The 15,901-nt window shown below is 43.9% G+C and overlaps 1 protein-coding gene across 1 annotated transcript in view; it reads left to right on the forward strand.

The window, feature by feature from the left end:
* The first annotated feature begins 225 nt into the window (after nucleotides 1-225).
* ND-B8 (NADH dehydrogenase (ubiquinone) B8 subunit) overlaps nucleotides 226-15,901 on the forward strand; it is a 77,834-nt gene continuing 62,158 nt past the window's right edge. The window contains exons 1-2 of the mRNA XM_067115564.1: nucleotides 226-392; nucleotides 9,788-9,894. Coding sequence (XP_066971665.1) covers nucleotides 301-392; nucleotides 9,788-9,894 — 199 coding nt within the window. The 5' untranslated portion in view covers nucleotides 226-300. The remainder of the gene's footprint in view (nucleotides 393-9,787; nucleotides 9,895-15,901) is intronic.

Below are 15,901 nucleotides of genomic sequence, written 5' to 3' on the forward strand. Positions count from 1 at the left end.
AAGAGAAAAGATAGAAATTGTTGTGAATATAATGAAGAAAACGGAACTGTAGAGCACCTCCCCTTGTGTTTTCCAGTTCATGAAACAAAAAGTAAATTCAATATTGTATAGCAGCTTTACTTGGAAGACAAACATCAGATTCTTCTCATCTTATACCTAGGAGAGAAATCATTGAGTGCAGAGTGAAACCAGTGAAAGAATTAGCTAAGAGAGTGAAGGCAGTGAAGCAGAGCGAAAGGGGGCCGTTGCAAAGCTGTAATCCTACTACTGCTATTGTAAATAGGCAAATTAGACTACGCAATGGCTGCCAGAGCTGCTGTGAAATTTGCCCCTCAGCTTAGGGAACTAAGAATTCATCTTTGCCAGAGATCTACTGCTAGCCAGGGAGTCCGGTAATTATGGCTATAAACTGGGATGGAAATGTGTTATTGTTGGCAAACTTTTTTTTCCAGATGGGCAAATCAACCTAGCCCAACCGGTAGGTTAATTCTTCACATTATCAGACCCAAAATAATTTATATTTCGCAGTTGGATAAATAGGCTTATGCTTCGGCAGCCTAATTTATTATTTGGGATTATGGACCCAACTATTAACGGTAAGATTTGGCCACAGTCTAACCTAGTCCAATAATGCATACCCTATTAAGGTATGGCTTACGTAGACAACCAGATTAAGCTCAGTAGCCCATGTTTTGGTTATTTTTTGGAAGACTCCAGCCACCTCCCACATTATAATTTATATATTTCTTGGGTAAAACACATCAAAACAAAAAATTTCTTATCAATACATGACCGTCACAAATGCTTAATAACAGAAAATAATTAGTCAAATTACGATTTATAAGGTAAGACAATACCGGCCCCCCCATCCCCCTTCATACCTAATACGGCAAAATTGTAACCAGTAAACACCTCTAGGTTACCTTAGGTTGGTATTATTAGGTTCTTTTAGTTACTATAATTTCCTAGCCATTTTTGCATGAAAAACTCAAAATGGTTTTTCATACAAAAATGGCTAGCTGGAGTCCTCTGGACTGGCTGGCTGGAGTCTAACGAAAAATTACCCATGTTTTAACATAATTAGAAGGAAGGTAAGAATTTGTATGTATTTTTTTTTTTAGCTCGAGGCTTCTGCCAGATAAATAGTTTTTCCATGGTAAAACCGAAGACTACTACCGTGGCCTGGTTCCAGCCCTTCGCCACCTGAGATATTTACTGCCTTTTGCTTATGTTGTTGCATGTGTCAATGATATATAGTCTTTAATTTATTTTCATCCCCAAGGGGTTGGTACCAAACGTGGCGCCAATTTTACACGTAAACTGATAGTTCCCGAATCTGAGGGGTGCTGCAGTAGTTTTTAATTTTACCTGTTACAGTAGGCCTGGGATTTATTCACTGGCTTCTGTGTTCTCCTACTCCCTTCTTGTCTCCTAAAATTCAACAAATTTGCCATTTGAATTTCCAGTTGAAAAAAGAAATTGCTAAAAGAAAAAAATACACGAGATAAACCACATTTCAACTGATGTACATCCAAAACTTATCATTCCCTAACTTAACCTGGTTGGGTGTCATTTGTAACCTCCCCTGCATTCAGTCTTGTGGTTTAAATCCATAAATTCATGAATACTATGTTTATTTATAATTTGTGACAGTAATGACAAACCATATCTAGGCCCCCATAGGCAGGTAGCACTGTCAGTGAACCTCATGTGGTGTAGGCATTACTGTACTTAGGTTCTTGGCAGCGTCTCTTTGGCCACAAGCTGCAACCCTTTCATTTCTTCTACTCTACCTCTGTTCATATTCTCTTTTCCCTCTTACTTTCCACTCTAATAACAATTGATTCATAGTGCAAATGCTAGTTGTTCCGACATGATACACAAATCTAAGGTCCTTTACATTAGGAATTACTTACAGCGAAGCTGGACACAGCTGTTAAACTCTTGAGCAAGGTGGTTAGGCAGTAACAACCACCAGGTAGGCGGGAATACCCGCTTGCCCAGATGTAAACATTCCAGTTTGCTTTCGGCCATCATGCGTTGCAGACGTGGCTTCAGATCTCTTTGCCTGACTGTCGTTAAGCTCTTCTTTATCCTGGTGGGATCTTAATAATGTATTTTTGTGTATATATTACGTGTGTTTCATATTTATTAATACAAACCCACGATTTGTGATAACCTTGCATAAGCCGTTGTTCCCCTGCGCTGTGTCTTGGGTTTGACGGCCAAGGGCTTATTTAGAGAAGCTTAACCGAGTGTTAATGATTCTCTTCCAGTAGCCCTTTATGTAGGTCCTGAAGGCGTTCCCCTGTACCTTTGGAGATATTAGGCTGGGATGTAATATCTCCACTCTCCTACATTGATCGGACGTAAGAGTTTGCTTCCTATCCTGGGCTCCTGCCCTCCATGTACAAGGGGCATGACTACTTCCTTTGTACTTGTGCTAAGTGTCGTTTTCGCTGCCTGGGCATAGAGTTGCGGTCGGGGGGGTGGGGTTGCGGGCGCTGTTGGTAAGCTCCGCTTCCACGGCGCCCTTGGTGGCCTCCCCTCCATCCTTCTCTCTCCCTGTAGATTCTTCCTTATCTCACCTTCGGTAGAGATCTCTCTCCTTTGCCCTCTTCACTTGCTTGTCGGGTGAAGACCGCAAGGAAGGGGGGGGAGGCTGCGGGCAGTCGGGCGACTTCTTCTAGGGGCCTCCTCTTGCTGAGTAGGGCAGTTCCCCTCATAGGGAGAGGAGTCTCCCTCTTTCAGGTTGACAGTGAGCATCGCAGACTCAGCAGTAGTTGGCTAGATATCTCAGGGGATATCTTGCATGATGGAATCCCGACGTTCATTCATTGTTGCTTCGGGACCGACCACAGTACCTGGTTGGAATGACAGTTCCACATCAGGGTCGTTCCGACTCTGTTCTCACTGATGTGGATCGATCACTGTCATTGCTGCCTGCCTTCATGTATGCCGTGGCACTGCCTCTGGCATATCTGTAGTCCATCTGCTCCTGCTGTTTCCTGTGTTATGCTCCTGTTAACTCGACGACAGTCTCTGGGCGGCTCTTCCTGATCTCCTGCCGCAGCCGTCCTGATCGTTCCAGTGGCTTCTGGTGACTTTCATGTGACGTTCCTGGCCATTGCTGTAGCTCCTGCCTTCCAGAACTGCTTCCATAGCTCCTGCATTGACTGTCCTGATTTTGCCTGCTGCTTCTCCTGGTGGTCATGCCTGGGGCCACTTACTTTGTGTTCCTGCCTAGCTGCCCTGAAGGTTACGATGTCCGCCATCTTGTAGAAGTTGTCTGAGTGAAGGTGAAGGAAGTCGCCCTGTGGAAGCGATGTTCCTGGCCTTTGTGGTAGCTCCTGCCTTCCGAACCGCTGCTGTAGCTCCTGCATTGGCCGTCCTGATCGTGCCTGCTGCTTCTCGTGGTGGTCGTGTCATGGACCGCTTCCATTGTGTTCCTGCCCAGCTGCCCAGGAGGTTATGATGTTTCATGCCTACCAGCCTGTGGAAGATGTCAGAGTGAAGATGAAGGAAGCCACCCTGTGGAAGTAGCTGCCGTCTTCTTCAACTTATCTTGTATTTCATCGTCTGCTGCCTCTTCCCTTCCTATCCCAAGGTCCAAGGGGGTCCTGGAATCCAGACATACATACCTCCGTCGGCTGAAGGAGAGGAAAGCTGCTTCTTTACCCTTGATGCCCTTGGATGTCTAGGGACTGCCTCCTTGGAAGGAGGCAGTGGGTCTCTCGTTGGCTTCTCCCAACCTTTGGGTTAGGAAACCTATTCGCATACCCCTGGGTTTTGTGTTTCAGGAGCCGTGGGCGCTCAGACCTCGGTTTGCAGTCCCGTTCCCAGTCTTAGAGGCTCCGCCTATAAGATGGGGGCTGCTTCGGGCGCTCGTTCGCGAGCCGCTCTGAGTGCTCGAGATTCATTGGAACATCGAGTATCCCGACCTGGTCTGGAGAGTACTCTCCCCGGTCCAGTTCGGGAGCAGTGCGAGAGAACGGGCCGAGGCACCCAGGTGTCTCAGCTCTTCCTGCCAGCACCACAAGTGCTCCCCAAGGGCTTGCCAGTGCTCGGTCGGGTTCCCAGCCTCGTGTCTCAATCCTATCAGTTCGAACACCAGAAGAAGCAGGGAAGAGATTCCCTTCGGGAGTCCTGCGGGACTTCTAAGGGATTGCTCTCTTCCGGAAGACTAGTTTCTCTCGTTGGCTCTTCTCGCCCTTGGGCGGGAACCGATTCGCATTCTCCTGTGGGGTCTGGCATTTCGGGGGCTGCAACAACGCCGCCTCTCGAGGCTGTGCCCTCGTTACCAGTCTTGGAAGTCTGCGTCTAAGACTGGTTCCGTGCCTGGCTCTCTTCAATTTCTTAGGAAACCGAAAGCAGCCACTCCCGATTTTTGGGAGTCTTGTGGGTCGCTCGAATTCTATGAATCACGAGCGCTCTCCTGACGAGAGGAAGTGCCGAGACACCCAGGTGTCTGGGTTCTGAGACGCCAGGTGGCTGAGTGCCGAGATGCCAGGTGCCTCGATACTGCCCGCCAGCTGCTTCGGTTGTTTGGTCGGGTTTCATCCTCATGTCTTGAACCTTAGGGTTCAAGCACGCAGGATAGCAGACACAGAATTCCCCTCTGAACCTTCTTCTTGAAGGGCCTCGGCCTCGAAGGAGTTTAGAGTTCGGGAAACTAGCGCTAGTTCATGGCAGACGAGTTCTGCCCTGTCCAGTGCCGGTTATGTTCACGCGATTGGCTCAGCGTGGCTCCTTGGCTTGCCCACCCCACCCAGCCCCTGGTTGCGTTTGCGAGACTGGCTCGGCTTGGCTTGGCTCACCCTGCCTGCCTCCCAGTCCACCACATACCACTCAGTCGGATCGCGTTCGTGTGATCAGCTCAGTTCGGTGCGTCTTGGCTCGGCCCCACTCGGTTTTTCCGAATCAGGTTCTCGGCTCTGTTTGAGTGAACTTTCTGCTCTTCCCAGGAAAGCGCTTTGCCACGGCACAAGCACTCTTCTGTCCCATGTGGCAGTAATCTCCTTCAGTCGATTATCGCTCACGGTCCGCCTCTCCTGCTGGTCTTACTGGCAGGACAGGTAGGGGTACTCTTTCTCCTCACCTGTTCTCTTCTTCTCTCGGTTGTTCCGAGAGGTGCGAGACGGACAGAGAGAGCTCCGACAAATTTATCTTTTGTGTGTCAGTCCCCCGATTCTCTCATAGTACAACCAGGTAGCCGAGGAGGGTTTCATGGGATCTGTCAAGGTCTCCCTCCAAGGAGAGAGGTACAGGAGTTTCACACTTTGGAAACAGCGAGGGTCTTCCTCTTCGAGTTGCAATCGCCCTCATTTTTCGGAGAACTTCGTGCTGATTCGTCGGCGCGAGGATCCCTGGGACAGGACCGTAGCTCCCCCAATGATTAGTCTTCATCACTCGCAACCCCTGCAGTTCCTGAGGGACCAAGTGTTGGGGACAGCCGTGGTCCTTGCTTCCGAGAGCTTTTTCAGCAGATGAATTCTTTTCTTCGAACAAGGAGTTCATTCAGGTTGAGACACCAAGCTTCTCCCCTGCCTCAACAGAATACGAATTCTTCTTGCCTCAGAGGGTCTTGCCGACTACAGTTCTGTGGGCAATTCTGGTGCTAAGAAGGACTTTGTCCCAATTTGGATCTCTGGTTTCGTAAGTCCCGAGTTGGCTCGACCCTTAGGAACGAACCTTTACTTGGTTCTGCCTTTCTCTTCCAGAGATTTGCCAGATACCTCGGTAATCAAGGTTCGTACCAGGGCACTGCCTTGTCCTTTGGACAATGACCGAGACCTTGGGGTCTTAGTCATCTCAACTCGACCTTGAGTTCAAGCCAGCCCCCCCTCAACTCCTAAGAAGTCCCAGGCTTTGAGAGAAGATTGCAGAACACATAGCCCTCTTCTTCCCTTCTAGGAAAGTGCACATAACTGTGTCTCTTTCCACCCTCTTTTCCATAAGGGAGGAGGGAAGAAGGGAAGAGAGAAAGAAGTATCGACCGGGAAGAAGTTCTCCTACTGCTGATGCCTGGATGAAGTGTTATTTATTGAGTCTCTGGAGCTGGTAGCGACATTGCCAAGTCCTGGGAATGGATTCCTTCAGGAGAAGTATCTATTTCCCTTAGGTCTCGGCAATTCCTTTCATCAAAACTTCCATCCCGCTTCCTCACCTGTGCTCCCGATTTGGGAAATGCCAGCCCAGCTAGAGCTAATCGTCTCAGTATCCTATCATCTTGCAGAAGTTTCCTCATGGTGGAGATTGGAGGTCTGCTTCCATTCCTCCGTCCTTCTTTCCTCTTCGAAGTATGAGGAAAGAGTTAAGCTAATGCTTGACTGAAGGAACCTTCGAATATACTTGCATATTCCCCTCACATCATGTGTCTACTTACGGATTCACCGATCGAGGAATAGGTGCACACTGGTAAGACTTTGTCTTGAAGGTGTGTGACCGAGACGATTAGTACCTTCTCATCACCATCCTGGGCTCAAGGCAGCCTGTTGGCCGTCCAGGAATTCAGGGTGAGTTTTGCAACACTCAGTGGTTTCATTGAACAACAAAACCACTGTAGTGGCATTTGTCGACAAACAAGAGGGTACCGTTTTTTCCTTCTGTTTCATTTGTCGACATTTACAGGTACTCCAGTCTTCTATAGCACACTCAACAGCTCATTTAGCCAGATGCATTCCCGGTGGGGATGTATTGGTAGGCGAGCTTGGGCTCGGGTTTGAGTGATCAGGATGGAATGTGCTGCTCACTCTTTTTTCATGAAGATTCATGAAGAGACTGCTCGACTGAGAAACCCCTACTGTCTTTCTGTTGCCTCCCTGCACAACAAGTCGGTAGTTTTTCTCGCTCCTTCATACCAGACCCAGGGGCCGCTATGGTGAGGCATGCTGTCATTTTGAGAAAAAATTGATATATGTGTTTTTCCCTCTGTATTTGTCTGTTTCGCTAGGGGTTCACAAGCATTGCTCACCCCGAGTTACAGACAAATGCTGGAAGAGACTTCGCCTTCGCCTGACCTGATAGCCGAGGCATCGAGAAGAGTTCTGCTTGTCCCAACCTCCTTTAGCAGCTACACAAGAAGCAGTTCTTGAGGCAGTACATCCCTGTGTGTTCAGGACTGGAAGACCTTCCAGCTTTTCTTGCAAGCACAGGCTTTCTCTCCCAGTGGCAACAGATGTAGCTGGATACCTCTTGAAGTCCTCTGCAACACTGTCCCAGGGACTGGATCCGTCTTGGCTGGTAGGTGTCGTTGACGGAACTTCTTCAAGTCTGGACTCCCTCGTCTTCGCCGAGGGTTGTTTCTCTCCCTTTTATTCGTGAAGAATGTAGGCCCTTGCGACCTAGTCTTCTATTTGAAGTAGCTTTCTTCTTCTCAGTCAAGACTTAGCTACGTACGAGTAGCTTCTTCTGTCTTGCTGTCCCAGGGAACTGCTCCCTGGGTGGCATGTGACTCTTGTTTAGGGTTCCTGTCCCGTGCTCTGCACGTGCCCTTACGAGAGTCGTCGGATAGAGATGTGTCCTCTAAGGACCATCTCTCATCTTGCCCCAGCCTTGGCGTAGAAGGTGGAAGAACAGGGATGGGGATCAATACCTCGACTCCTCAGATGTCGTAGGTGGACTCTGAATCCTTCGGCATCTATTGTCGGGTTCGAGTCCTTCTTGTTCCCTTCCTCCTTGGACTATGTGTCGATGGTCCAGATCATTCGTTACTTTGTCCTATTAGGGAGCTGTGGTACTTTCTGAAAAGGCTCGACATTCCTAACCTGGATGTCGTCGACGTTTTCGCTAGTACTCTCTCTCTCCCAAGGAAGAAGTGTCTAAGGACACATCTTCCTCCTGACTTCGTGAAGCGATCGAAGGGGGTACTCAGCATCTGGCAACAACAATACCGGTACTTTCCACCCGAGAGCTCACGAAGTCAATGGCTTGGTCCATCCCTAGCATTCCAGAAGTTTCTGTCAGTCTGGAAGCAATACATGGTCTCATAGACCTCACTCTTGTCATCCTATGGTCTTGCCCACAGGCCCTTGGAACCTTTTTTCCTTAGCCCTGTGGTGGCTACTCAACAAGTTGTGTTTTCTTACCCAGCTCCTTCAAGAGGACGAGTTGCATCTCGCCTAAGGTGTTGGTTCTGGAAGTGAGGAGGATACCGAGAGTGACTGGCCTCTCCCCTCCTCCTTCCCTGTCCTCCTACTTCTGCTTCGGGATGAGAATAGGACTCGAACCAATACTTGCTGGATCTGGCGCTGATGCAGTAAGACTACACATCGACCACCCGTTCTTCTAGAATCATAGAAGTAATTCTGCTCCTTCCTCTAGTAAGGGAAGGAAGGAGAGACTGGTAATAAGGGAACCCTATCTCGGCTTTTCCTTACTGCCTCCAACTCTAGATCCTTTCAGCCTATTTCGTAGGAGTTACGTTTCCTCACTCATGCGAAAAGGTCCAGTATCTGACATTTGATCTTGCAGTTCCTACACTCCGATCAATATGTCAGATGCACGGTACTCCTCCTCGCTCTTTCAACCAGGAGGAGTAGCCCAGGTGTGCAGATTTCCAGTCAGTTCAAGAGACTCACTCAGATTCCCCCGTCCAACCAGTGAGTCTTCCTAATGTAAAGGACCGACAGTTTGTATGTTGTGTCAGAACAAATGACAATTTTTGAAAGTAAATTGTATTCTTCCTAACTATACAAACCTGAGGTCCTTTACATTATATATTATGCCCACCTCATGCCACCCCTCAATCTGAACCTGGACCGAAAGGCAAACTGGAATGTTTTACATCCAGGCAGGCAGAAATTCCGCCTACCTGGCAGTGGTTACTACCTAACCACCTTGCCCAAGAGTTTAACAGCCGTTTCCAGCCTACCCTGAAAGTAATTCCTAATGTAAAGGACCTGAGGTTTGTATAGTTAGGAAAAATACAATTTACTTTCAAAAACTGTGATTTTATGTAGAAAGTTGGTTCTGGTATAAAGACAGGTAATTCTTTAGTTGTAAATGTCATAAATACCATGAGTATAAACAAATGGTAACACAGTAGATTGAATGCTATACTAAAAAATAATTTGTAATAAACATGGTGATTTGTGAAGGCAAACAAAAAGCTATAGGATAATTTCTGCATCATGCTACTATCATGGAAAGTTACAGTGTTCCTGACAAGTACTGTTAATCTACATGGGCAATTCATAGCAGAGGTTGGTTTAAATGTAGCATCTCTTAATGTTCTAACAGTGGGTGGTTTTTACTCCACCATGGAGCATGTAGTTTTACATACTGCACACACAACCTTGCAAGTTTGTTGATTATATCCACTCATCTGTATCATTCCCTGTCCACTTTTTTTTTTGATAAGGTCTCAAGAAATAAATGCCCTTATATTAGCATCATAGTTAAGTATAGGCTATAACGATATGCTGCAGTCTTCTCAAGAAAGTGTTTTTGCAATCATTAACTCAAGTTTGTGAAAGTACCTGTAGTGATTTTCTCAAAACTGTCAGGACCATAGTCTTCACTTATCGTAATCAGTATAGTAGTCCTGATCACCTCATTGGTGTGCAGGATGTTTTATGGCACACATTTATCTTTACCCTAAATTACTGTAGTTTGAAATGACATTTTGTATTTTTAGCAACTGGTGTACTGTAATTACAATACTTTGCTTTCTGCTGGCAATTGCTGTTGTAATATATTTCAAAAATACAGTATGAGTTATGATTATTTAGGTATTTCTCCTATAGTGCTTCAAGTAATTTTAACTGGATAATATTTTTGTTTACAGGGAATTCATCGAGCAGAATTATGTTAGTTTGAAGCAAGCTAACCCAAAATCTCCAATTCTTATCAGAGAATGCTCTGGTGTACAACCTAAGATTTGGGCTAGATATGGTAAGAATGCAACTTTTGTAAATATGAAAATGTAATATTTGTAGTTATCTAAACATATTATAGTATGTGATAGACATCTAGTGGAGAGAAATCCCCAATTTGATTTTGGACACATTCCTGCCCACACCTAAAATATCAGGTGTGGTACAAGATTTTTTAAAAATAAAAAGCAGGGGTGTTAATTAGCAGCCACACCTTCCCCTTTACCCAAAGGTTCTGCTCCTGGAGGTGACAATATTTGTTTTGAGATGATCTGCCACTTAGCACCTTTGGCAAAGTCATACTTATTAGAGTTTTAGAATCATTTATGGCTTCGAAATTTATTTCCAGATGAAAGCTATAATAATTCCTATCCCCAAACCTGGAAAGGATCCCAGTAATGTAAATAATTACAGACCAATTTCTTTAACAAGCTGCTTATGCAAATTGTTAGAGAAAATGGTAAATGCGTGACTAACATGGCACATTTGAGAAAATAAAGTTTTGACTCCCACTCAGTTAGGGTCACAGTGTAACAAATCTGCATTATATTCTCTCTCTAACTTAGAAGACCATATACGTAGAGGTTTTGAACGAAAACAAATTACTGTAGCTGCCTTTTTTTTACATTGAAAAAGCATATGATAGTACATGGAGGTATGCTATATTAAAAACTACAAAACAACAACATCCAGACATTTACCTAGGTTTATACAAAACTTTTTGACAGATCGCAGTTTCCCGGTGAGAATTGATGATGTTCTGTCTAGAACATTTCCACTTGAAAATGGTGTTCCACAGGAACGCGTCCTCAATGGCACGCTGTTTACTTTAGCAATTAATGATAGCAGTAATAATCTACCTATTGGCTTTAAAAGTAACCTGTATATGGATGATTTTGCCATATATTATTCAGCATCTCGAATGAAACATGCAGAACGAATCGTTAATAAAATCATAGTAAAAATAGATGAATGGGCCTCATCTTTAGGCTTTAAATTTTCCATAGATAAAACTCAAGCAATCATGTTTTATAAAAATAAAAAGTGGAAAAAGGTGAAGAAATAGATTTAAAAATCAGAAACCATAGTATACCAATTGTCCAAACAGCAATATTTTTGGGTTTAGTATTCGATACTCACTTGAACTGGAAAGCCCACACAACAAACGTAAAATCAAAATGTAAAAGAGCATTACATGTAATTAAAAACTGTCAAACACTACTTGGGAGCTGATAGACATACCCTTTCTTTACTGTATAAAGCAACAGTTCTGCCTATCATTAATTATGGAAGCAAGGTGATATTAACGGTCAGATATGTGTTGTGTCAGTGTATAAAGTATGACCAACAGTGACCATCAACTTTTGTAAATAAATCAATGAATGAAATTTTGTCAATCTTATACATTTTAAGTCGTTCTGATTTTGTTGTTCATGAGGAACTGTGGTTTAATTAATAAAATATAGAAATAAGTAAATAATAAAAGCACGAAAACCCTTATAGCATTTGTTGAATTTAAATTTAAATTTTTTTAAATGTTACTTAATTTATTATGAATTTTAATATACCTTTTTGGTTTGGAAGAATGAGTAAATGTATTTATTGTGTGTATGTGTTACAGTATGAGAATGTGTGCCTATGTGGTATTTTATTCTAATCCTTCGGGCCAGCCCTATGAGAGCTGAAAGTCAGCTCAGTGGTCTGGTTAAACTACTTAAATACTACTGGTACCTTGCAGTTCTTAGTTACTGGCATGGTATCATGGAAGGAAGCATAGGATTTTCTCCTGCTGCCTATTTGCCTTGTAGTGAAGTGTTGAATTTTGGGGAGCCTAGGCAGGCGGGGGGGGGATACAATGTACCTGGAGCACCTGGCACTCTTTGTTAACTGGTTTGGGTCTTCAGTGCAAGTGACAACATAATCTGGTTGTTTTTGTTATGGTACTGTGCCCAGGGCCAGGGCACCTTTAAAGTTTGGTAGCCATCTGATAATTCCTTGACTGCATAACTTTCACTGATGCTTTGGTAGCAATTGGAGTACTCCTCTGCTACAAAGCTCCTTCTTTAGTAGAGGCGACCCTCAGCTTTACCGCCGCGCCACTACAAGTTAAGTTGAACACCAACCAGAAGCAGTTTATACTGCAGGCTCTCTTAAATAACAAAGAACGATAAGCATTGTTTTCAGTGCTAGCAACTTTTCTGTTTCTAATTCATTACATGACTTAACGTTTTAGAGTATAATGTGTCCATGTATCCCACTTGCTGTCAATGTGAGATTTAGCTATGTAATTACTTGGTAAGTTACTTATATAAAAATGACATTTTTAGAATAAAATAAAGTTTTATATATACTTATCAAGTAATTACATGATCGGAGCCCTCCCTCCTCCCCTCTGATGGACATAGGAGTAAACAGACTGAGGATTCTCTGCTAAGTTGTTCCTATCTCATTAGGGAGCGAGACTAGTCACCTACACAACATCGGTGTCGCTACCACGTAATTGAATTTAAGCTACTGCGAATAAATGAAACGAAAAGCTATGTAATTACTTGGTAAGTATATATAAAACTTTATTTTATTATAAAAATACATTGTTTCCTAGTCCAATTTAAGTGACTCACTACACACATTCTCTAATGACACCATACCCATTGGCATATAGAACTTTACTTCTTTATTGAAACTCACTTTTTATGCAACCAGTTTATATATGGTGTTGATGGTGCAATTTTTGCTCCTTTCCCCTTTTCCTCTTGTACTATCTTTGTTTTTGTTTATGGTTCTGACTGCAAACCGTTTCCTTTTTATTGGCCTCCTACCCATTCACTGTTAAGGCTTGAGGTCAAATTATTTGTTCTTCAATCCTTTCATTATGAGCTATGACTTGGAAAACATATCCAGTCTCAGAATATTCTTTCTTTAATAACTATGACCTTTCCTTGAGATCATGTTTCATAAAACAATTTTTCCTAGCACAGTATACTGTATTTCTATTTGCTTTCCAGTTTAGTTATTCAGTAGAAATTTTCAGTGATGTGCTTGTTCCCACTTCCAGATTTTGTCAGATAGTGGACAGTGTCTGCTTTAAGGTATACTAGAGGATGATCCTTCTTCTTCTTCTTCTTTTAACATGCTTTTTTCCCATTTTTGTATGGGGTAATTTGAAGGACTTTTTGATTTGGCTTTGGGGTAGACCTGTGGTCTCGATCGGCTGCCCTGCCTGACATCGCTTAGACCCCAGTAGCGTATGTTTCATGTATCATACCCGACCCAACGCCCTTTCTTCCCGGCAGCGAGAAGTTATTGCGCGGGTATAGCGAGAGTTCGAGACGTGTGAGATGTTTGTTATGTTTTTAGAAGGTGTTGTAGTGTGTTGTAGTGGCTTTGTTTTGTGTGTGTATTTAGTCTGTAACATCCATTTGCTTTTTAAGCAAACCTATCCGTTGATTACATATATAATCCCGGGATGTCTACACGGATAGCAAAGTGTCTGCCTCTCTGATCAGTCAGCTGCGGATTTGAACCCACGCCACAGACCTCTACGAAGTCCGAAGCTGCTGCTGTAACCGACTGAGCCATCGAGGCTCTAGGTATACTAGAGGATGATAACTTATTTTAATTGGGAGCTTATGTTATATAGTAATGCATAAGTTAGGTAAGCTGGAAATGGATACTTCTAGTGTTAAAGTAGGGAGATTAAAGGTCATACTTAATGTGTGTATGGTGTATTTCTCTATATTCTTTGGATAGCTGTTGTTTTCAAGGTTCTTGTGTTTTCCATGTATCTTGTGCAACCATATGAACTTTGTTGTTTAATCAGTATGTGTGAGGATAAAATAAGTATGTCCCCCGGTTTTTACGGGGTTCCGTTCTTGTTTTAATTAAAAAATCGTCGTAAGCCGGAAAATCATCGAAAATCGTCAAAATCATAAGAAAACCTTACTTTTAATGCACTGGGTGCATTGAAAACGATGTTAACTGCATTATTATTGAGTTTTACATCAAAAACCTTCAAATTATGATTATTCTGCCATTTTGGGGCCATATTTCTTCCTCGGATCAGTCCTGACGACGCTGTTAGTAACCCCGAACATGGCTGAAGCCGGGAAGTAATTTCTGATGAATATATTTGAAAAGCGCCAGAACCTCGAACCCGTAAGCCGGAATTTCAAACCGGGACTGCCTGTATATAAAACTTTATTTTATTATAAAAATGTCATATTGCAATACACTCCCTGAACACCTGAATTAGCCCCTGGTCACCTACCAGCCCGAACTACATCCCCATAGCTTTTACCCACTAAGTGGGTAATAAACTGTCAGCATTACCAACGCTTACAGGAAAATCTAGTCAAGTGAGTTACCTGAAGTACCGTTGGCAACACTGCTGCAAGTCCCGGCCGAGTGAGGCCGAGATACCTCAATTGCTTTTTGTTCGTCATGCTGTGTGGGTGTGTCCCACATCAGGCGAACTTTTGGTCATTAGCCCGACTCCCATTCAAGAATTTGGACATCAGATCACGATTTGGACGTTTTCAACGCATTTTCTCATGGATGGATACTTTATTGATAGGATTTGGAACTTATCTCCCGATTTTGACCTTGGACTCGTTTGGATAAGTCAAACAAGAAGACGTCGCCGTCTGCTAGCGCCGATGCTTCCACTTTTTTTTTTTTTACATCTTCGACGACAGAGCCTTCTTCTGCTGGAGATGCTGACGCTCATCGGCCCTACACGTTCTGCAAGCGTAGGATGAGTACCCTCAAACACGATCGACATTCTGTTTTTATTTTTATGTAGGAAGACACAGTGTAGTATCAGTCAGATAGGTGGCGAGTCTTGGTCGGTAGATCAGATAGAAGAATTATTCAAAAAGTTAGAGGACAAGTTACCAGCTGAGTATGTCTAGTCTATTTTTCTAGCTTTATGACTAAATTAACGGAAACTAGAGATAAGGATAGTAGTAATAGTGTTGTAGATAATAATCGTTCTTTTTCAGCCCCCCTGCCTGTTCCAGAACCAGCCCTAACGGGTGCTGGGGGTCATGGAGAACCGCAAACCTCGAAGGTAGGATCTGCCGCCCCCCCCGGCGCGGAGCAGGCAGTGTTGGCAGCAGATTTCCCCCTTCTCTCTAAAAGCGTAAATTCTAAGGTGGATTTAGAATTAGGAATCACTCAGAAGGGTAGGAATTCTGATTAGGAAGTATTCAGGAAAAGTAGTTGAGCGTGGTCTTCTTTGGGTTTAGGTCTCTCATTTAGATCAATCGTCGGTTTTATTTCCTGCTTCGTGCTCTGTTCAACAAAGGTTTCCAGATCCGTGGAGGGTCGTTCAGATTTGGTTTCTGATGTATCTGGTTTTGAATTTTTGTTTTTCCTTGAATACTCCTCCTACGAAGGTTCCTTTTCCTTTGGGGGTTTAAAATTTCGTTATGTTCTTGCGATGGTGGTAACTCTGGCGATCGAGTTTTTCCAGTATTCATGATCATGTCTTAAAGAATTTTCTGATTTGATAATGTCTATCAAGATTATCGGGGGAACAGAACCAGTCTATTTTCTTTGAAATCTATGGTCTCTTCGCCGCTCACGGAAATTTCCCGATTTTCCCCTTTTTCTTCTAAGCCTTCTTCCATTGCCCTTCTCAATCTTCTTTCTGTCCGCTCTTTGCAGGGCTCTCGGGGTCTTTGTTGCGCATCCTGTTTTCTTGGCTTTTAACTCAGCAGAGCAAGGCTATCTTGCTTCAACCCTGTATTTTAGAGCTCAGCGGCCCCCTCTCTCTTGAGGTAAGGGAAGGGGTATTTTTTTACGGATCCGTCTGTCTTATCACCTTTTGCAAATCCGGTAGTTTTTCAGGCATCCGGTCTAGTTGCTTCTCAGGTGTTTGCGGAGGTGTCAGCAACTCCTTATTTCATTCTTTATGGGTTCCTAACTGTAATGTATCCTCCGCGATTCTTGCGGATGCTACGGCAGTCGGTGATTCGCCTGCGCCAGCGTTCAGTGTATCAGCACCGATAGTTTCCTAACTGTAA

The sequence above is a fragment of the Macrobrachium rosenbergii genome, chromosome 13 (assembly GCF_040412425.1).
Source record: "Macrobrachium rosenbergii isolate ZJJX-2024 chromosome 13, ASM4041242v1, whole genome shotgun sequence".
In the NCBI taxonomy this organism is placed as follows: Eukaryota; Metazoa; Arthropoda; class Malacostraca; order Decapoda; family Palaemonidae; genus Macrobrachium; species Macrobrachium rosenbergii.